This window comes from Tachysurus fulvidraco, chromosome 17, assembly GCF_022655615.1.
Source record: "Tachysurus fulvidraco isolate hzauxx_2018 chromosome 17, HZAU_PFXX_2.0, whole genome shotgun sequence".
Classification (NCBI taxonomy): domain Eukaryota; kingdom Metazoa; phylum Chordata; class Actinopteri; order Siluriformes; family Bagridae; genus Tachysurus; species Tachysurus fulvidraco.
The window spans coordinates 7241429-7264781 of NC_062534.1; the positions used below are offsets into that span (position 1 = coordinate 7241429).

General features: G+C 43.3%; 1 protein-coding gene across 1 annotated transcript in view; it reads right to left on the reverse strand.

The window, feature by feature from the left end:
• Window positions 1-1011: 1011 nt before the first annotated feature.
• The window catches only part of canx (calnexin), a 29219-nt gene continuing 6877 nt past the window's right edge, over window positions 1012-23353 (reverse strand). Inside the window, exons 2-15 of the mRNA XM_027154625.2 lie at window positions 18147-18353; window positions 16738-16811; window positions 16583-16641; window positions 14450-14591; window positions 14227-14308; window positions 13503-13695; window positions 12705-12894; window positions 11673-11786; window positions 10982-11138; window positions 10282-10497; window positions 4929-5048; window positions 4148-4271; window positions 3756-3844; window positions 1012-3096 (exon numbers count right to left, since the gene is read on the reverse strand). Coding sequence (XP_027010426.2) covers window positions 3034-3096; window positions 3756-3844; window positions 4148-4271; window positions 4929-5048; window positions 10282-10497; window positions 10982-11138; window positions 11673-11786; window positions 12705-12894; window positions 13503-13695; window positions 14227-14308; window positions 14450-14591; window positions 16583-16641; window positions 16738-16811; window positions 18147-18350 — 1827 coding nt within the window. The 5' untranslated portion in view covers window positions 18351-18353 and the 3' untranslated portion in view covers window positions 1012-3033. The remainder of the gene's footprint in view (window positions 3097-3755; window positions 3845-4147; window positions 4272-4928; window positions 5049-10281; window positions 10498-10981; window positions 11139-11672; window positions 11787-12704; window positions 12895-13502; window positions 13696-14226; window positions 14309-14449; window positions 14592-16582; window positions 16642-16737; window positions 16812-18146; window positions 18354-23353) is intronic.

Genomic DNA, 23353 nt, shown 5'->3' on the forward strand with positions numbered 1-23353 from the left:
GGAAGCTACAGACAAAGGAAGAACTTTCAAAACACTGCAGTAACTGTAACCCTGTGACTGTAACCCCTGAACCAGGGACCTTGGAGTTGTGATATGACAATACATGCTTCACCACCATGATACAATTTGTTGAAGAATGACATTTTTGTATAAATGTTGAGAGTCGTACACAATTTTTATATAAGAGAAATCTTATATTACAATTAAAGTTAACACTAACGGCCTACACTAATGCTCTTCTCCTCATACTCCTCAGATGTTCAGAGAAACAAAGAGTGGTGTCAGATAGTAACCACTGGTACACCCGCCACTAACTGCCTCAGCTACTAAACTGTTCTAGACTCTAAAGCTTAAACAACTTCAACAGCCAATTTCCTGACCAAGGCATTGTCTTCATTGACCCATATAATGCAGAATTACACAACTCAAATTGAACCAATTGCTTACATTTCCTAAAATAGTCCCTTCTCCATGACATACTTCCTACTGTCGGAGTTAATTTTAGTTCGCTCAACACATCAATGAGATGTCAACGTCATGTGATCGCCATCACATGATGCTAGTGCAGAACTTTGCCCAAGGAAAACCTCATTCTGTATTAGCAAGACCTTTTAAAGGGATTTCAAAATGGAAATAATGCATCATTTTCAGCAACGATGAAGTGATTGGGTACGTGTGTATGAGGAACGAAAGAACCCAAAAAAAAAAAATCTGAATATCTTTGCACATTGCACACTTTTCTCATTAGATTATTTATTTTTATTCAGCAAAACAATTAGGTGACTGTATCTGGGCTCATTTCACCTTTATTCATATAATTCCTGTGTTAGAGAAAGAAAAAAAAAAGTAAAAAGAACAGTTCAAATTGGAAGCAAAGCTAAATAAAAATGTCTCGGCACGGACAGCCGTGTTAGAAAGTTGTTTCCTTCAACAGAAGATTTAAAAAAAAAAGAAAAAAAAAAAAAAAAAGTGGTGACTGAAAAATACATCCAAATAAATCAGCACACAAAGTCATGATTGAAAAGACATACATCTTTCATAGTATCCATTTATTTTAGTTTTATAAGTAACATGATGGATTTTGATCCCTCCCCCCCAGCCAGACATCCAGAGCGTTCTCTCGAATATACATAGTCAATCACAGAAGTTCATAATCTCACTATGCTACTAGGGATAATCATACCATCATTCTTCACATAAGCACATTTATCCAGGTTAGGCCAATGTAATGTACATAAAATGGTAACAGAAAATAAAAAAAATAAAGAAAAGAAGAAAAGTAAAGAAAAACTACTAGACAAACCAAGATGCAGGAACTAAAACCCAGAGAGGATGTTGAGAGAGAGAGACACAGACAGACAGAGAGTGAGAGAGAAAGCGCAGCAGTGCTGCATGATATTAGCGACTGTGAATTTATATGGTAGACTCCGTTACTTTAGAAAGTGCCAGCTCTTTGTAAGCTTGGGACAGAACATCAATTGCAGCAACATCCTCAACTGCTTTAGATGGCAAGAGGATGTTGGAGGTAAAAATGAAAATTGCATGGAGTCTTCAGGCAGTGCTGAAGTTGTGCCATATTAGTGCCATTTTCATGTCTTCGGGGGGTTTAAACTTTTGTAAATTTTTTTGCAATAAAATGGCAGCAATTTAAAAAAAAAAAAAAAACTGCATCAAAAATCAATTTTCTCCTCTACAGAATAAAAACGCTATTTAGTAATGATACAGATCTACATTGTACTATCTGTACTATCTACATTTGCTTTTCTTTGCTGCTACTGCTGCAAAAATGATGTCACAGGAAGTGAGAAGAGTTGAGTCACTCGTCAGAAACGGTTCGATGGCTGACTTAGGGCACCAATGGAAAAATGAAAGAGGTGGCACAGATATGGTCATGATTCACCGAGGGCCCAGCCATGAGCCTTACTCACTAAATATTTCATAACCTGGTCAATAGCATGAAAATTATTCTCAGCTTTCAGCCTCTCTTGTTCATCGCATACATCAGCCCTGTTACGTTGTGTTTGTCCAAAGAAAAAAAACGTCACTGCTTTACACCATCAAACTAAAAAAAAAAAAAAAAAAAGGTATGAAAACTTATGATTTAGTACAAAGAAAAATTCTGTTGCAAACAAAAGATATTAGAAACAAACAAGTAGAATGGAAAGCAAAACAACATACAGTACATTCACAAAAATAAAAGAGCTAACTGCGTTCTACAAATAAGGCAGTGTGCTAAAACCTAAAGCCTAGCAGGTGTTCTCTGTAGACACCCCACAGTGCAAGTACAAGGGGTTCTCTGGATCATGACAAGAAATGTTCAAAAATAAAACACGATCTTTGTGGAATGAGTGTAAAGGAGGCATGTGGGCTTCAAGGAATCATTTCTTAAAACCAAGTAGATGGAGCCTAGTACAGAACTGATGGTGATTGCATCCTATCAACCTTTCTTCCTTCTCATCTAATTTACCAGAGGGAAATCGAAGCGAACATCTGATTTCTCCTGATTCACATTCTGATTTATGAGCCTGTCTGCTTAAAATCTGAGCCTGAAGCACGATGCTGTAGTGTTGCCACGATCTAACGCTTTCGCTGAATTACGCTAGCAAGACGAGTAGCAAGATGCCGACAGGTGGGTGTGTGTTTGTGGAAGAGAGACAGAGAGACACAGCTTGGATAAAGACAGAGGGGGATTTAACATTAGCATCAGCATATTTAAGGAACAATCATTTTTCTTCCACTTCTTTTTAGTAAAACAAAAAAAAAGGTTTTCTACTCTATTCATGGTCATCATCATCATCATCATCATCATCTTCCTCCTCCTACTTCTCCTCACACCAGTCTTTTTGTCAGACCATTTTGCTTCTTTCTCTTTGTAGTCACTTGGGTGAGGACGAAGCAGAAGACCAGAGGACAGATCAAGGTTAAAAGGAGAGAGCAGGGGAGGGAGGGAGGGAGGGAAGGAGGGAGGGAGTCAGGGGAAGAGAAACACAGAATAGGGTTGAGCTACAGTTGAGCAGGTGTAGCAAAAGTCCATCAGTCCTTTCTAGCCCTCAGTTTGCTTCTTGGGGACCTTCTCAGAACATCATCCTCTTGTTTCTACACAGAAAAGAAAAAGAGAAGAAAACACCATCACCACAAGCACGGCTTTATTCGCTCTTACACCGTAGCACTGTTGAATTCTTGATCCTGAATGGTATTTATTTTCCTACCACAGTGGCTGGGACAGCAGCTCTGGCTACATGGCATACATTAATACATTAGTACTTTAAAACAGTCATGAGTCTGCAGTGTCAGAGATTAAGCAGCGAAAAGCTAGTCCTCAATTCAGTTTTTTCAAGATGCTGTATTGTGATTACATTTAATAAGGAATCATTCACATTATTAATTATAAAAATACTAAATCGCTGGCAAACGGCTGTGGTATAAAATTCATAAAAGACTCCAAGACAGGAGGTTATGGGCCACATGTGATTTTGTTGTGTGGCAGATCCAATGTACTGCTATTACCTGGTTAAAAAAATTATTTAATCAATTTTTAAATACGTTTCTTTCAATGCGCTCTCTCAAATCCTCCCTCTAAAACAAAGGCCCATTTAAAGTATCTGACCTCTTCATAACGATGATGGTGGTCATCATGATAACATGCTTCCAATGACTAATTCTCAAACTAAACCAAAAGACAGGAGAGGGAAAAAAGGGGAAACAGAAAAATCTTCGGTCAGACAATGAAAGGTTTCTGCAACAGCTCCACCTACCTCATTTGATTTGTTTTCCTGTTTCTCTGCTTCCTCTTCCTCTGCTGCAGCTGCTTCTGCAGGGCTTTCCTCTGCATCAGCTTTCTTCTCTAAAAGGGGAGAAGAGCCACACTAGATCATTCCGTATTAAAAAAAAACAACAAAGCTGTGCACGTGACTAATGATACACACTCTGTCAGTCTAAGAATATATACATGCACTGAGCTGGAACCTACAGGTGATATTTAATATAAAGGCCATTAAATGATGGCTCATGGGATACATGGTGGATGTACCTAATAAACTGGCATTTCTATTTCCTACACAGCAGATTGGTTAGATGGAGAACTCGATGTATAACTCATAACGGGATTGAAAATCGAGCCATGCTTCAGTTTGCTCAGTGTAAATACCTGGCTCTTCCTTCCTGGACTCTTCAACCTGGTCCTCTTCTTCATCCTCCTCCTCCTCCTCCTTCACATCAGGCTGAGGCTCATCAGTCTTCTTGTACTCAGCAGCAGAGGTCGCAGGCTTCTTCTATAAATTACAGCACAGTGGTAGGTTCAGAGAACAATGATGATCTGCAGTACAACAATCATTACACACTGATAGACACATGCAGGCACACGCATGTGTGCACACAGAGAGAGACAGAGAGAAAGAGAGTGAAAGAGAGACAGAGAAAGAGACAAAGAGAGACACACAGACGAAGACAGAGCGACAGACAGAGAGAGCGAGAAGAGGACAGACAGAGAGAAGGACAAACGAGGAGAGAGAGAGACCGACAGAGAGAGAGAGACAGAGAGAGAAACAGAAGGACAGACAGAGAGGACAAAGAGAGCGAGAGAGAGAGATAGAGAGAGAAATAGCCAGAGAAGGACAGAGAGAGAGAGAAAGACAGAAATAGCCAGAGAAGGACAGACAGAGAGAGCGAGAGAAGGACAGAGACAGAGAGAGAGAGAAGGACAGACAGAGAGAAGAACAAACACAGAGCGAGAGAGAGAGAGAGAGAGAGAGAGAGAGAGAGAGAGAGAGAGAGAGAGAGAGAGAAATAGCCAGAGAAGGACAGACAGAGAGAGAGAGAGAAGGACAGACAGAGAGAACAAACAGAGAGAGAGAGAGAGAGAGAGAGAGAGAGAGAGAGAGAGAAGGACAGACAGAGAGAACAAACAGAGAGAGAGAGAGAGAGATTACCTTGCCAGTGCAGCAGAAGATGAAGATCAGGACGACGGGGAGAGCCACAGTCAGGACGTACACCACCCAGAGCCAGGGTCTCTCTTCTGCTGCAGACATCATCTGATTAACGAGACCGGGCTGTGAACAGAGAGCAGAGACAAATTAATCATAATACACCAGCACACAGGCACAAACGCCGTTTAGTTTTAGTCCCTCGCTCTACCTAATCCAGGGGTCTGTGGTGTAGATGTTCATCACAAAACGAGGGTTAAGACCGAGAGCGGTGTAAATGACGCTTGCTCGTTGTGTATCTGGGTTCGAACTCAAAGTACAGGAGCTTCACGGATCATTAGACTACAATTCACACAGGAACGTTAGTCTTAGCTGAATCAGCTGGTGGCTTGTGGATGCTAGCAGAAGCGTAAAAACATCCCTGAGCTAGAAAGCATGTGCCGCAAACACTACACATCTTACACTTCATATTTTACAGCAATTCTAAACTCCTAGCAGTGAGGTATGTACATTACTTTGGACAGCTGTACACATGATTGAGGCACATGAATCCATGAGGGCTTTGACTGAATGTGTGTTGTGACGATGTCACACGATGAGTCTGGCCTCAAATCCGCAGAAAGTTCGAAGATTTTGTTTCTGCAAAATATTGTACAAAGTGACTTCCAGTCTTTCAGAGTTGGTCCTGAGAAAAGGCTCAGTCTCCCATCACATTAAAATCATGTAAAGGTTTTACAGACAAGTCTTTAAATAAATACTCGTGGCACTGTCTGGTGTGAAGAGGGCAATTAAACAAGGTAAACTGTAAACAACATAAACTGTAGTATGATGGGGAAGCTGGCTTTAACAGAACAGAACAGAACAGAACGGGGGGCATAGAAGCCTTTATCATCACCACATATAAATTACAGCACAGTGGAATTCTTTTCTTCACATACCCCAACTGAGGAGCTTGGGGTCAGAGTGCAGGGGCAGCTATGATACAGTGCCCCTGGAGCAGAGAGGGTTGAGGGCCATGCTCACGGGCCCAGCAGTGGCAGCTTGGCTGTGCTGGGCCTTGAACCTCGATCCTCCGAACAACCACCCAGAGCCTTAACCAGTTGAGATACCACTGGGACGAAATACATTAAACAACGTTTATTATTGCTGCATTCGTTTTAACTTGATATAACAAACTTCCAACAGGAAATCTATCAAAGAATTTAAAACCCCAAATCTGACAATCTGGCCTTCTAAGACGGCCACTTCTGGCGTGGTTGGAATTCACCTTTGGGAAGCATGGCATTTGAGCAGCAGGAATGTTTGCGAGAGCTGCTCCCAAAAAAACAGTTAATCTTCTTGTTGTGCTCCCCAACCCACACAACACCACACCAGTGAATTACAACTCCAGCAAGCCTTAAAGTCAACACTGTCTGCTGCTGCTACCCCCACTACAGCGCTCGCCTTCCTCCTCCTCTGCATACCTACCATTCACACAATGCCACACAAAAGAGCTGTTGTTAGAGAAGACTACTTTCTTTGAGTACTTCCTGTTGTAAATCGGGTTGTGGCGTGTTGCAGAAGATCTGTGGTTAACTTCTTAACTCCTTTATGAATTCTCCAAGGATATTAACCAAAAAGTCTACATCATGACAATGAATGAAAATAACTTCACAGTAAGCGGGTTATTGACTATGACTGAATGAAAGGACCCCTGCGGTCGTCGTTGTACTGAGTATTGAGAACAACTATTATTGAGTTGTTTCAAACTCGAGCCTCATCAGAAGCGGTTGGTAAAAGAGTTGTGGAAAAGTTTGTGCCTGTGCCTCCACGACTTGCAGAGACTGAAGACAGAATTTGGAACGTCAGCTGACATCGGACACTAAATGAAAATAAATACGCAAGCATGACGTATCAAAACACTCAGAAAAATGTTTCTGAGCCCCTCCGCACAAAACAAGGACAGACCTACGGCATGAACACGGTCTCAAACATTCTTATAAGCTTACTGCCATCTACACAAGGTAAACACCTTCTACTGATCCGCTGTGGTGTACGATCTGTATAAAGTAACTCGGATCGCTTGCAAAATGGAAGACTCTACATCGTGAAGATGATCTCGATGCAACGTGATTTGAATTCATGATACACCTTTTAAGCATCATTAAGTGAATAAAATACTTTTGTTCCTTATCAAATCTAACAAAAGAAGGAAAAGGAAAAGATTCTGTTCTTTAATTTATTTTAATTTATTAAACTACAGTATATGGAAAAACAATTAACGCCTTTCCCGATTAGATCTGCATCACGTCCAGTGAAGTCCTGGATACTTTTTATGATCGGCTTTGAACAGAAATATTCAGAAATGACACAAACCCGATAAAGAGAGCTCACGTGAAGCGGTTTACTTCATTACTTTGTTCATTAAAGTGTTGCTTGCATCATCTTCACTGCTAGAGACAACTGGCTGTAGGGAAGTAGGGTTGTGGCCTGATAATATTATGGGCTGCTAAAAGTGTGAGGGCATAAAGTTCAGGCTCCATCTTTGTAATCAGATTTATAATGTCAGTTTGTTAAAATGAAAATGACTGAAATGGATGTTTGGGCTGGTATAACATGGACCTGGCATGAAGGTCAGTATTATGGGATGTACATATGAGAGGAGAGTATGAAAGTATTGTTTCTCTCTCTCTCTTTTTGCGTGTGTGTGTGTGTGTGGGCAAAAGCTCTACCCCACGCCCTCAAGAGGAACGCAGTACTACATGGCATTTGGGAAAGCCTCCGGGTTAAATGGAACCAGATACACAGTTTTTCAGAGCAGGGAAAGCACAAGCACACACATAACTGCTCTCGGTCACGTCTTTGAAGGCATGACGGAGGTTTCAGCCCAATTGTCTCCTCACTTGAATTGAACTGATCTCAAATCAGGCACTGATGTGTTAATGCGGAAAAATGATACCTCTGGATTAGATCAAGTTGATACCAAATCACTGCTGATATCTTGGTGCCGAAAGTATTGATTCATTTCTAAATGCTACCATAATAACTTGCACAAGAATCTGTACAAGAGAAATCACACAAAACCTGCGTGTAACGGTAAAGGTGTATGAAAAGATGCTTTATAACAAGTCATAACAGGAACTTGTTAATGTTTAAGAACATTGATGATAAAGTGCTATAAAGCACATTGTCATTCTTCAAATCAGTATCTTATGCATCATGTGTTATTCCTTACATAGCATCTGTTAACACTGTACATTGCTATTAACCCTTACATGACAATGAGCATTTCTAAATCTGTCCCTCACTCTCCCGGTCTCTCTCTCTCACTCACTCACTCTCCCGGTCTCTCTCTCTCACTCACTCACTCTCCCTGTCTCTCTCTCACTCACACACTCTCCCGGTCTCTCTCTCTCACTCACACACTCTCCCTGTCTCTCTCTCACTCACACACTCTCCCGGTCTCTCTCTCACTCACTCACTCTCCCTGTCTCTCTCTCACTCACTCACTCTCCCTGTCTCTCTCTCTCGCTCGCACACTCTCCCTGTCTCTCTCTCTCGCTCGCACACTCTCCCTGTCTCTCTCTCTCGCTCGCACACTCTCCCTGTCTCTCTCTCTCGCTCGCACACTCTCCCTGTCTCTCTCTCTCGCTCGCACACTCTCCCTGTCTCTCTCTCTCGCTCGCACACTCTCCCTGTCTCTCTCTCTCGCTCGCTCACTCTCCCTGTCTCTCTCTCTCGCTCGCTCGCTCACTCTCCCTGTCTCTCTCTCTCGCTCGCTCACTCTCCCTGTCTCTCTCTCTCGCTCGCTCACTCTCCCTGTCTCTCTCTCTCGCTCGCTCACTCTCCCTGTCTCTCTCTCTCGCTCGCTCACTCTCCCTGTCTCTCTCTCTCGCTCGCTCACTCTCCCTGTCTCTCTCTCTCGCTCGCTCACTCTCCCTGTCTCTCTCTCTCGCTCGCTCACTCTCCCTGTCTCTCTCTCTCGCTCGCTCACTCTCCCTGTCTCTCTCTCTCGCTCGCTCACTCTCCCTGTCTCTCTCTCTCGCTCGCTCACTCTCCCTGTCTCTCTCTCTCGCTCGCTCACTCTCCCTGTCTCTCTCTCTCGCTCGCTCACTCTCCCTGTCTCTCTCTCTCTCGCTCGCTCACTCTCCCTGTCTCTCTCTCTCGCTCGCTCACTCTCCCTGTCTCTCTCTCTCGCTCGCTCACTCTCCCTGTCTCTCTCTCTCGCTCGCTCACTCTCCCTGTCTGTCTCTCTCTCGCTCGCTCACTCTCCCTGTCTCTCTCTCTCGCTCGCTCACTCTCCCTGTCTCTCTCTCTCGCTCGCTCACTCTCCCTGTCTCTCTCTCTCGCTCGCTCACTCTCCCTGTCTCTCTCTCGCTCGCTCGCTCACTCTCCCTGTCTCTCTCTCGCTCGCTCGCTCACTCTCCCTGTCTCTCTCTCTCGCTCGCTCGCTCACTCTCCCTGTCTCTCTCTCTCGCTCGCTCGCTCACTCTCCCTGTCTCTCTCTCTCGCTCGCTCGCTCACTCTCCCTGTCTCTCTCTCGCTCGCTCGCTCACTCTCCCTGTCTCTCTCTCGCTCGCTCGCTCACTCTCCCTGTCTCTCTCTCGCTCGCTCGCTCACTCTCCCTGTCTCTCTCTCGCTCGCTCGCTCACTCTCCCTGTCTCTCTCTCGCTCGCTCGCTCACTCTCCCTGTCTCTCTCTCGCTCGCTCGCTCACTCTCCCTGTCTCTCTCTCGCTCGCTCGCTCACTCTCCCTGTCTCTCTCTCGCTCGCTCGCTCACTCTCCCTGTCTCTCTCTCGCTCGCTCGCTCACTCTCCCTGTCTCTCTCTCGCTCGCTCGCTCACTCTCCCTGTCTCTCTCTCGCTCGCTCGCTCACTCTCCCTGTCTGTCTCTCGCTCGCTCGCTCACTCTCCCTGTCTGTCTCTCGCTCGCTCGCTCACTCTCCCTGTCTGTCTCTCGCTCGCTCGCTCACTCTCCCTGTCTCTCTCTCGCTCGCTCGCTCACTCTCCCTGTCTCTCTCACTCATTCACACTCCCTGTCTCTCTCACTCATTCTCTCTCTGTCTCTCTTGCTCTCTTTTCACACTGGTCTGTCTCGCCCTCCCCCTCCCTCCCCATCTCTCTCTCTCTTTCTGTCCTTGTCCCTGTCTAGCTCTCCATCTCTCCTTTTCTGGTTAAAATGAACACACATGAAATTATTTCTGGATAACTCTATGGTGCAATGACAGATTTCAACAGACGTTCTGAAGGGGTTCTGGATCCAGAAGCTTTCAAAACAGCAAGTTAAAGCACCAAAGACACCCATAGAACACAATGAGAAAAGCAACAAGAAATTCTCCCACTTCACACACATGAATGTGATGAATGAGAGTGATGAGTACCTCAGCTGCTCCCTCTGCTGCTTTCTTCAGGCGCCAGCCTTCTTCTGCCCACTTTTCCGCAACGTTGTGGTCCGACGTGATGAAGAAGTTGTCAAAAAAGATGTCTGATGACATGGACCAGAGCTCCAGACCCACAGCACTGACAGGTGTCATGCGGAACGGATGCAGATCCTCAAAGTAGTCCGGGTTGGGGATCTTCCTGGGCTTCCAAATTCCCTGTAGTGAGAGGTAAGATTCAGCACTTTACCAGAACGTATAAGGCAATAATTATGGCACAAAGTATGCACTTCATATATCAGATATGGGTGCATTATTTGGACTGAACATATATTTTGTTCAAAACAGATAAAAATAACAGAAACACATTTTTTTAAAGCAAGCTTGCAAGACAGAAGATGTCTTGACTTGCAAATGTATTGCAGATGTGACTCATCCTGAGACCAAGTGAAGCTGAACTGTCGACCAGGAAGAAGGCAATAATGTAAAGCTTATTGCTCACTAATAACAGACTCGTAATCAGATTAAAGATGCTAAAACTGCCGGCACATACAGTGCAGGCTCGGGTTCAGCTGCAATATTTACAATTTAACAGCTAAACTCTCACCATGAGAAATGAGGCCCATGCTAATGAAAGGAGACAAGAAATACTGACATTTCTCAACAGGTAACTCATGTATGGAGGCAGATTTGGTGCCATTACCTGATAGTTGGGGTTGTCGATCATTGGTGGCTTCCACTTGCCCTTGTAGTTGGGGTTGTCAATCAGAGGCCTCTCCCATTTTCCACAGCCTGGGGCAGACTCACAGGCAGGGTTAGGGACCTGGGGAGCCTCCCACTCACCATCCATATCCTCATCCCTATAGAGAGACAAAGCAACAGAGCACAGAACAGAAAATTACAGATATAGAAAAGGATTACACACACACGCTTAAACACACGCACACACGCTCGCTCGCTCGCGCTCGCTCGCTCGCGCACACACGCTCGCTCGCGCACACACGCTCGCTCGCGCACACACGCTCGCTCGCGCACACACGCTCGCTCGCGCACACACGCTCGCGCACACACGCACGATCTAATTTTCGCTTACTCCTGGGAAATGACATTAATTGAATTTGAACCTGCATCTGGAACAGCACATGGCCCTGAGATCCTCAGGCTATAAAGCTAAAATCTCAGATGAAAACCGATCCATCTTTACTAGGCCATTTACTATCACACCATAATAATGTTACGTGGAGATTTTAACACCAACCAACACCAATTTTGAGCGACCTGTCTTGCAACCAGTTTTCCCTATATAGTGAAAGTGATCTAATGCAGATCTACATTTTGTAGCTATTAGTTCATGGTAAGTTTCGGTGAGAATATGAACAGATTTGGAACTTTACCAGTCTTCTGGTTTGATGGCATTAGGGTCACCAATGTATTCAGGCTCATCGTCCAGCCATCCGTCAGGCTTCACTGCACTTTCATCATTGATCTTAGCTGGTGCATCCTCATCCCTGGCGGAGAGAGAGAGAGAGAGAGAGAGAGGGAGAGAGAGATGTTGGAATAACAGCAGTGCAGCATGACATTAGTGGCTGTGAATTTAAATTTTAGACTCTTACTACAGAAGGTGCCATCTCTTTGTAAGCTTGGGACATAACATCAGGTGTAGAAACGTCCTCCACTGCTTTAGATGGCAAGAGAATGCCAGAGGTCTCTGACTACAATTTTGAGTAAAATCAAAATATCTTAAGTAGAGTCTGTTAGTGCCATTTTTATGACACTGGGGTTAAACCTCTGAGGGAACGAGAGACGCTGTTGTTGTGGCTGCTTTCGCTTGTACAGGAAGAGGTCACGGGACACGAGGAGAGATAAATCACTTGTCAAAAAAATAGTTTGATGGCCAAATTTAAGCACCAATGATAAAACGGGTTGTGGTGACACTTGAGAGTCACCACAGGCAAGGACGCGAGACTTACTCAGTGAATTTTTCATTTCCCAGCAAATAGCATGGTGGATTTCAGCCTCCCTTATTAGCCTTAATGTCTGATTTTTTTTTTGTTCTGATGCATAATTTTTTTTTAAAAAAATTCTATGAATCAATTTATGGTGCAACATGCACATGGCACCTGCATGTCAAATGTTCAAGTCAAGTAGTTCAGGTTGCTGGGTATCAGTGTGGAGAAAGTTTTTCTTGGCAAACATAGTGGCCACTGAGATGTGAAAGAACACCATGGGACACAAGCCATGAAGAACTTCTACCCAGTATTAGTAAACTTCTCCTAATAAATTGCCCAGTATATATACTGTAGTTCCCAGGTAACCCAAAAAAAAAACAACGCACAGGACAGGGAGAGCACACCCCTGTAACATTAAACCTCTGAGACTATTAAAGGAATTGATCTTTGTAAAGGCGCACAGATATGAGCACATACCAATCTTCGGGCTTGACAGCATCTGGGTCCTGGATCTTCGGCCTCTCGTCCCAGTCCTCGGGCTTGTGGTCGTCGGGATCTTCGATCTCAGCGGCAGGGTTTACAGCAGGGGTCATATCATTCAGCAGACTGCCGCTGTTCACCACCGTCTGGTCAATCAGTATCTCGAAGCTGTTGTCTGGGTTTAACACTACAGGGAACAGCATGCGACAGGACACGGTATTCATTATTTCACTAACTGGTCATGTACATTACATTCCGTCACGCTGAGCTGTCTGTATTCAGCCTTTTATTGTCTTGATGTTAGCGCTCATTCTTTCCATTCACTGGCGAGATACTGTAGCGGTCATTCATTTGGAGTCTTCAGTGTCAATTACTGCCCTGTTGATTTATTTATACTACTCGTATATTCAGTCACTATTTCAGGACACTGATAATGTCCGGATTGGTTCATCTGAAACACTGAACTGGTACCACAATGGCTTTGACCAGCTGTCTGATCAGAACCAACGGTGTGTGAAGTTCCCTGACATCATAGAGCTTCCACATCAACACAAGACACAGACAATCTTGCGTATCACCATCACACGATGCATATCACCATCATGTGGTGGGAATTCTTTAACTATGAATGTTTTGCCTTAGATTTGCACACATCATTAACAGTGATCGATACAGCCCAGGGTTGCGAGCAACCTAAACGATGCTTGGAATCACGTGCAATTATCTGGTTTTATTTATCAGATATGACAGATATGATAAGATCTTGATAAAAATACCCAAACGGCTGGTAATTACCCAGTGTGTACAGGTGGGTTTTCTTGTCCGTGTAGTATGTGCGAAGATCTGAATCAGGCTTTTTGGCGTGTTTTTCCTCGTACTCGCCCGTCTTGGGGTTCTTGTGGCGGAAGATGAAGTGAAGTTTGTAGTCCTCGCCACACTTATCCGGTCCGAACATGATGGTGTACGAGGTCTTATCCACAAACTCGTCCTGAATGAGGGAGACAGGACAGGAGAAGGAATGAGAAATCGAGGACTTTGCACTCTGCTCACCGTGACGGTGAACCGCACGTGTACAGTGAACCGCACGTGTACAGAATGAGGAAAACTTGTATTCTGTCACATCATGCGTGGGGTGTATTACTTGTTATTCATTACTAATACACAGTTACTCCACTGACAGTCAATATTTCTCCACCATTTAGAAGTCGGGACAAACCCAGAAGAGAACTGCTAATAAATTCATTAGCAAGTTTTTTTCTCTTATTATTAGAATTATTTCCTATTACACATTTTTTCTTATTATTGTATCTGCAAATGTGTGTCCAGTTTTATAACAGACACTATGAGCATTTTAATAGTGTTACACCCCTTCCAGAAGTATTTGGATTGCTGGAAATGTGTGCCATAGTGCAGGAATGATAAACCATTAAAAAAAATATGACTTATTAGATCAGATTAGTCAGACATTAAATTCCATAAAGCGTAAAGTGTTGTGTTTGTTTTTTTGTTTTTTTTTTACCAGGTTAAGGTCTTCGCTCTGGGAGAGCAGTTTGACGTAGGCACCACCACAGTCGATTCCATTCTGGAAGTTCACCTCGTACCTGAACAACACCATCACAACAGTTCAGGATACTTTTCAAGAGCAATTTGTGCAACGTTAACTTAAAGCGATAGGCTGAATAGAAAGCCATTGGGTATCTGTCCAAACACGCGTCTGTTCACATCTACGAGTGCACACTCACTGGACGATGAGGGGTTTGGTGTCGAAGACGAAAGGTCGCAGTAGAAGAGCGGAGATGGCGTGATGTTTTGCTTTGGACTTCAGTACAAGGCCTTTATCACCTGGCAGCTTTGAGTCCTTCATCTCTTCAACCTCCCATTGACCTGAGAACACAAAGTACACAGTGTTTTCATTACAACATACATCTCTGGTTTTGTCTTTGTCTTTTTATTCCCATGAATTTAGCTATCAGAAGATACAGTTTGTTGGAGTTGCCTGCTTTAGTTGGCAGCAGTTAAAGCATCTATTGAGCAAAATGATAATGAGGTTTTACTTCTGCAACTACAACTTTCATCATAAACTTTGCCAAGTGCTTAGATATAAAATAACAATCGAATATTTTTAGGAATATAGTGTCCCATACACTAGACAGAACAGGACTGGACCATCATTTTCTATTAAAAAACAAACAAATACAACAAAATAATATAAGGTACACATCCTACACAAACTTCATTCTATGTATTTTTGTAAAAAGCGGTCACACACATAACCTCTCAGCTCTTGAGCTTACAGTGATTGTCACTCTTTCCTTTTGTTAAAAAGGGCTTAAACCTTGAGGACTGTGGCTCATTGGTTTCAATTTCTCTTTTCTTATGTCGTTATTGATGCATCATCCGTTTGATTAAGTCTATAAAACGGCCGTTATCTCGATAAAACCTTCGATGAGATATTGCTCAGAAATCCACGGTAGCTCTCGTGGAGATTGAGATTTGATTGCAATCCGAGTGACCACGTGGTAACGTGTTATTCCACAACACCTACAAAAATACACAGGCATGACGGTTACACCTTTAGAATGTCAGGAGTGGAAAGTCAGACAGGACTCATGACAGTTTAGTTGAGGATGTGGTAATTTAGTGGTTAGCAAGTGGGTGGCTTGCGAGTTCGAATCCCAGATTGACCAAGCTGCCACTTCTGGGTCCCTGAACAACGCGCTTAAACCTGAAATGCTCAGTTATATAAAATGAGATTAAGATAGAAGTCGCTCTGAATAAGGGCCCAATGCTGGAAACATAAAAGTAAATGATCAGTAAAGCTGGTTATATCAATGTTTAGTGTTCATGCTGATTTTAAATCTCTGCTACATATTGAAAACCTCCCCTTGGGCGTTATACATCAGATAGTTCTGTTATCATCTTACATTATACACTTAGTTAGCTACTAGCATTGGGCCCCTGTGCAAGGCCCTTAACCCTCTCTGCACCAAGGGCACTGTATCATGGCTGTCGCTGCACTCTAACCCAAACAGCCAAAGCTGGATATGTGGAGAAACAATTCCGCTGTGCTATAATATACACCTAGCAAGCAGGCCAAAGTAAGTGTTGAGATCAATTTTCGCTAAAGGCTCAAAATGATATTTTGTCTGAAAGGTCACTTAATCGATATGAATTTCTTGTTCATGTATCTGTTGTATAAAATAATATCAGACTCACAACCATGCTGTTATACTGAAGCCCAGGCGAATCACAGCCAGGTCAACATTCAGTCTAACCACACTGTTGTTAATGCCGTGTTGCGTAATTCAAAGCCCTTGAGATGAAGGAAAAAGTTGAAGCTGAATCTATGAACATTGTTGAAAATACAAAGATAAACGTGTGTAACTTTAAACTTGTGTGCTTTAGCTACCTCATAATAGATTAAAAACGCGTTCATACCTATTAGTCTGAATCGGACGGAAATTTGCTGCTTTTGTACAGTATGTTTTGTGTTTTGGTTTCTCACTCTACATAAATAAATAAACAAAAACAACACGTGTTGAGGATCACGTAAGTCTGAAAACGTAATCAGGTCCCAACAATTCAAGACTAGACAATTACAGAGATATCTCCATACCACAATGCAATTCTGCAGCACTACAGCTCTCAAAATACGTGATGCGTGGTGTTAATTTCATGAGGATCGACTAAGGACTATCTGACCGCGTTAAAGATCGGCTGTACAGTATCTGGTGCGAGGCTACAGCGTTCGGAGGCTCTCGTGCTGGTTGCGATGCCGTGTTCTCAGCTGTGTGTAAACGAACTGGAATACATACCGGGCTTCTTTTAAACTTAACAAGCAACTCATTCGAGGAGCTCTAAATACAAACTCTTACCATCATACTTGGCAATTTCTTCATCAATGCCTTCCTTCTTAGCCTTGGATAAAACCCACCTGTGAAAAAGGTTTGGAGGAGAAAAAAAAAAGCAGTATAAACATCAGTTACTTCTGTTGCTCATGAATCTGCTATAGAAATCTTTAAAATCTCACCCGTCCAGTGTTCCTTTATCGAATGACTCGGCGAAGAAGTGCTCGCCCCTTGGCTCTGGAGCTTTGTACGTCACCTGGAACACAGACATCAGGCCTCGTGAATTTTCACTGGGTTCGCTCGGAAGCAAGAAACCAAGTCGTTTCATTCTAGTTTCAGATTTACATTCATCTTTATACGTGCTGCTGTGTGTGATATTGTTCACGATCTATCCATCGATCCATCCATCTTTCTATCCCTCTGCAGCAAAAGCACAAGTTAACTTGTGACTGTCTGGATCTATGAAACCTTTCCGACTCTCAGGCAACATGGCTATTTTTCCTGTCACACATGCTCAACATGGTTAATAATTAAAAGCTAAAATTATTCAAATGCGTTAATCAACCAATATAAAATGGCCACTATGGCAGTTCGATTTATCCTCTAGTCTTTTTTTTAACGTGCGTCCCAGTGTATGCAGCCGGAGACTGATCAGAAAGAAAAAATCGTTAACTAAACACTAGAATGAATTCTTTCATCGTTCTGCACTACACCGCCTAAAAAGAGATGGATCACATGTGCTACACGGTCCTCACTCTTATTGGAAGTATTTACAGTCCTTTTTGGTCTGTATTGGTCACGTACATGAACACAATGGTTACTGCTCGTGTTGCTGGAAGTCGGCAGATCTCAGTATGAGTGAATGGCCCTTTACTCGTGCTCGTCTTTTGCCCAAAGGACATTAATCGACCTTCAAAATCTCAATCATCCTACTGCGGGTGTTACATGCTCTGTATCACTTGAGCTCTAGTGTTTATTCAGAAGCAGCGATGTTTTCACTAGACTAAGTTTACGCACTAAATGACCTTTCACACACACGATCCCGCAAATGCCAGTTTCTCGATAAAACGCATATCCGATCTGTGCGTCATGTGAACAATGAACGTTTAATGCGGAGTAAGGATTGGTTGGCTAGAAGCGGACAGCCTGGGTTGTCTGTTCTGGGAACTAGAGATATAACGAGACACAAAAACACTGGTGTGAAGTCACAGGAAGTGCGGCCGCATATAGTCAAGGCTCACAAGCTGCTCAGATTCTGTTGATTTTCGGTAACTCGGGCTGCAACGAGAACAAACCCCCCACCTCAGCACCAGAGCAGATCTTTATTTACTGATAAGAAGTCTGACAGAACAGAATTACGGTTCCCTGGGAATTAAACAGCAAAGCTACAAACCTTAGCTGCAAAGAGATGACAAAACTAATGTCCTGTTTATTTCAGAATCTCCAGGATACTTCCTATTTCTATTGTGCAGGTTCTCTCATTTTGGGCTTGTACCCCACGACAGTGAGTTCCGCAGCACATGATTACTCGGCTCAGGTGTGCTGGGACTGGAACTAAAGCCAGAAACAGTCTCTAAGCTGTTAGTCTTACGGTAGGAGCAGCTGGAGTGGGCGTCGGCTTCTCTTCCTCCTCCTCGAGGTCAACGTCTCCATCTCCGTCCAGCAGCTCTTCATCTACCAGGTTGTCTTCCACCTGCACGTCATCGTCTTCGTCCTCCTCGTGAGCCCGCACCTGGAGCGTCACGCACACGCTCAGTGCCAGCAGCAGCACACACAACCGCACCTTCAGCTCCATAGTCTAGACAAAGAGGAGGAAAAGAACGAGGATGAAAATGGATATAGAATTAAAATGGGAATTTAAGACCATGCTTGTACTGAATATTCCAGGTTGCTAAGATAATCAGCATGTCCTCCTGGTAAAAGTCACGACCCTACGGTTTCTTAGCAAGAAAAAAAAATGATGAAGCATTACAGGTTAAAGCATTAATGTATAACGTTTTTAAGTCGCATTAAGCTGCAAAACAGCATTGTCTCCTGACATATTTCACTCTACTTACACAACAGTAGCTTGTCAGTAACTACAGTTTCCTTCAGCTATTAAAAGAGAACCTAATGTTTTTTTTTTATTTATAGTAATGATTTTTGGATCTTTTACAAAACGTATACATGTAGCAACTCTGAATTAGCTGTTACTATAGTAACGACAGCAACGATGACAATAATGCTCATTAATCCTATTAATCCTGTCATGCGCCTTACAGCAGGTACAAGTGTCTAAGCTGCTGTTATAGAAAACAGCTCTGCGGCTTATAAAGTCCCTGCGGAATTTGATGACTTTGCAATGGCAGAAAAGAACAGGAAAAGAACAGGCAAACTCAGAGATATTTGGTGGAGCTGGCTACTTTTCAAACTACTGTAATAAAACCTTTAGACAGATCAGGGACAAGACGCATCGTGAGACATCGCAGCATGCGATCAGACCAAGCCCTGGTGTGTGGAGCATGAGTACAGCTATTACGGAGAGTAAAGATAGTAAAAGTAGCTTTGCTGGTAAGCATTAAACAGAAAAATCCTGTGCTTGCAGTTTCACCTGTTCAAGTAGTTTTCAGCAAAAAGAGAAGAAACTGAGCAAAAAACTGAAAGCTGCGTCACAAATTTGAGGGGGGAAAAAAAAAAGATGCAGCCAAATCCTCAAGGGACTGATGACATTTTAACACCACAGTGTGTTTGTGCTGTTAAATACTGCTCCGATGTTAATATGCCTGTAATTAATTCTAATTAGCCAGGTCTATCAAACAAAAACAAATAAATAAATAACCCGACATGCAATGTGCAGTGCTCCAGGTGGAGTCATCTTGCTGCAGACATTCTGATTAATCACCAAAACAGACTTAAAACTTATGACGCCACCTGAGAAGATTTTCATGAGTTAAAGTTTTCGCTGTGTGTAAGGGATCCAAAACTCGAACATGAAGCAAACAGCCAAATAACATCATTGTCTAATGTCAACAGAGTCGTATGGCTGCGGAGGACGTTACCATCACCTCGCTGCCAGGCGCCTATCGCCACGGCGACAGGAGCAAGGCAGGGAGTCCTGCAGCCTCAGCTCTTTCCCTTAAGGAGATTTAACCCAAGGAGATTACAACAAGTGCACTAACACACACACACACACACACACACACACACACACACACACACACACACACACACACACACACACACACACACACACACACATTAACTAATTGGGTTTACACATTACCAGTCTACTCCCAGAGGAAAATAAGAGACTTGAAAGACTGATGTTAATCCTGAAACTCTATGTCCATCTGAACAAAGCACTCATTTCACACGTCATTAACAGCGTCACCGTCGCACTAAGGCATCAGTCAGAAAAACAATAAAAGGCGGAGTATGGGATTTTAAAACACCATTACCCTACTGCGATAATGTAGCTTCGGGGGCTTGAGGCATAGGAAATAATCCCTTTTCTACTTCCTCTTTGTGCATATCATAGAAGATAATCTAAATTAACATCGCAGAAAGCAGAGAGGAATCAGTCCAATGCCCTGAAGCAGAACATAAACCTCATTTCCTGTCCAAACCAGAAAGTATAAAACAAGCCACAAATGCCTGTTCAATGTTTCAGGGAGTTCTCGGTCACTTCATGTGACTCCTGTTGAACCTGCGGACCTCGAGCATCTACTGAGGGTTTCTAAGAGGATGTATCCATAAACATACAAGCATCTCCTCAACTCTCACTCACACACACACACACACACACCCCTAGCATCACTCCTCTAATGAGCTTAAGGGAGAATTCATAAGCGTTTAGTTTGTTTTATTCAAACCAGGGCTCGCAAAATTGAAATTAGTTTTATTTGAATGTAGAATATTGTAAAGAATACAAGATACAACAATCAAAAATGATTTTCAGAATTCTCTCCACTGCGCATACACATGTTTAAGGGAGTTTGAATCCCAGGTCCACCAAGCTGTCACTGCTGGGCCATGAGCAAGGCCCTTAAGCCTCAAATTCTCAGCTCTATAAATATAAATGTAGGTTAACTAGAAATTTAAGACAAATATAGTGTCATTTAAAGGAGGGTTATGTGAGAGGTGCGGCAGTATTTTGAACTGCGACAAACGGTGAGTGGCGACGCCTGTGTCAATACTCTCAGTTTTAAAGACGTGGCGCTGCGCTTCACGTACGGTGAGCAAACCCCTTACCTCCTCCGCTATAAATGACCCCCCTGCATCATCATGAACCTGCAGCCATGACAAGGATGATTTTTGGTGTGGCGTCCCGTGTGCAGTGTGAAAGCAATTCAACCCCAAATAAACCCCACTGCAGGAAGTCAACAAAACATGGTGTGTATTTTGGGTTGAAGTATTTTTGTTAAACGGACCCTCAAGAGACAAAACGTGCCAAAAAAACACAGCTGCAGCAATGACAACGAGTGCTCCTTAAAACGAGAGGAAATAAAACACTGAATAAATAAATAAAACAGTAAATAATTTAGATTTAGACAGTAAACAGTGTGTTGTCTGTGCTCAGGTGATTTGTGAACATTTCTACATGCACTTGATGATGGTGGGTTTATCGGTATCTTTCACTGTATTTCTGACCAATGAGTCAAAGAGTCTCATGATGACGATCTGAATTCCAGCCATTCATTTCCTACTGAGCTACTGATCCTACACCCACAACAGGGGCCACAAGAAGGGGGACACCAGGGGGGGCGCGTGTCAATGCATCACACACTCAAAATCATGCACACACACACACACACACGTCTGCAGACACGCACAGAAGGTAAAACCAAGTTACAACAGCACCAATGCCCCTTTTCCACCAAAAAGAACCAGGTGCTGGTTCAGAGTTGGTTCCACTGGCAAACCTTCTAAAAACCGATTTGCCTTTCCATAGGTTAGAGCGCCATCACAGAGCCGAGTCTGACGTCACTGTATACGCGTCACGTTACACTGCAGCGGCAAACACAAACACAACAATAACAATGGCAGATGTTGCTTTACTGTTAATGCTCATGGCTTTGTGAAGCTACATTGGCATCCAAACGCGGCGAATCCAACGTGTACGTGCAGCTCTGTGTAATTTGTATAAATGGAGGTTGTAATCGAGAAAGTACATAATATTTTATTATTAACACAGAAAAAAAAGTTAGCCTTAGCATGTAGCTACCTACTATCATGTGTGCTGATAACTGATCATACTGCGGTAAAGTAAAAGTGTATTAAACATTAGTATACTTAAGGTACATTATCAAATGCGTTAACAGTAGCCCCGCCCACAGCCCCGCCCCCGGCTCCTGACACAAGTGGTTCTTAAGTCTAGACCAGCAACTTTTCCTGGTTCAGAGCCGGTGCTTTGGTTGCCGAAAAAGAAAGAACTGGTTCTAAATTAGGCTCTGGCTAAATTAGGCTCAGCACTCAAACTGCCTCGGTGGAAAAGGGGCACAAGAGGTTTGGGTAGGATACTAGAGCTAGACGGTAGATATAGATGTAGTAACTGAATAAACTGCAATGAAGGATTTTCTACAGAAATTGATGGGATTCACATTTAGAAAAAAGCAGAGCTGCTGAACTAAAGTCAGATTAGGTCCGGTTTGACTGAAATACTTAGCTGGGTCTGCATCAGAGCCGCAGTTGGTGACTGTTCGTTTGGTCTATTCATATGCAAAGCTTTTGTGGTTAGGTCTTACCAAGGCATAAAGTCAACAGCGATGCTCCCGAGACTAATGGGGATGGTGTGTTTCTCTCAGTGGAATTACAAAGGGTGCCAACACTTGCAGGTTATTCGACAACAGCTGGTGTTTACACCAATCATTATGGTGTTATTTGTAAACACTGATAGCAACCTTTGTATTTAGTACGTTACGGCTCACACCACCGACAGTGAAGATAATCAGTCTGTGGATTAAACAGAGCGTAAGGTTTGATAAAGAATCACACAGTAATAAGTGCGAACAATAAGCTCAGACAACAACAGACACAAGGGCAGAGTAGAGTGACCAATTCAAGCTCTGAAGTACGAAGGCTCAATGAACTTACTGGGGCAGAGCTGGGCTCAGAGCTCGAAACCAAATTACGAACCCAATGGAATCGGCTTAGAAGATTAAGACGAGATGGTTTAATCGATCAGATCTCAGACAGCTCCGACACCTCAAATCCAGCAAGTGTGGAAAAGAAACCCAATGCTTGGTTTCTCTGAACAGAAAAATATATTTTGGTGTCTTAAACCCAACATACAGGAGGGTTTAAAAAATATATTACTGGAATCCCATGACTTTGTCCTCGTCCGTCATGTGCTGTCGTTTTTGTTTCTCCAAGCCAAGAGTATTTGTTACCTTCTTCTCTGACTAGCTCACACCCCATGTCCAAACATGTCAGAGAAGGTTCAGGATTTGCCCTTTCACACCACCAGCACATCTTTACACGATTGTCAGGCAGAGCAAAAATGACGGCCATAAAAATCCAATAATAAAAACCTTGCAACAATTAGAAAATGAAGGACAGCTGCCACACAAAAGTGTTTAGTTTTAGTTTACTTAGCTGTGCTTCATCATGTGGCGACTTGTCGAGTTAACACACATCCTAAGTTAAGCTCTCACACACTGCTGTCTGAGCCTGGGGTAAATACAGGCTGGAGATTTAGTGCGCTTCATTCAGCTACTTAGCTTAAAACATTTACTGGATATGCGTTTGAGCTGTCGAGATATCGTCCGTCTTATACAGGTTAAAAACTGTGAGAGGTAAAAGTGATGCTGTGTCACACAA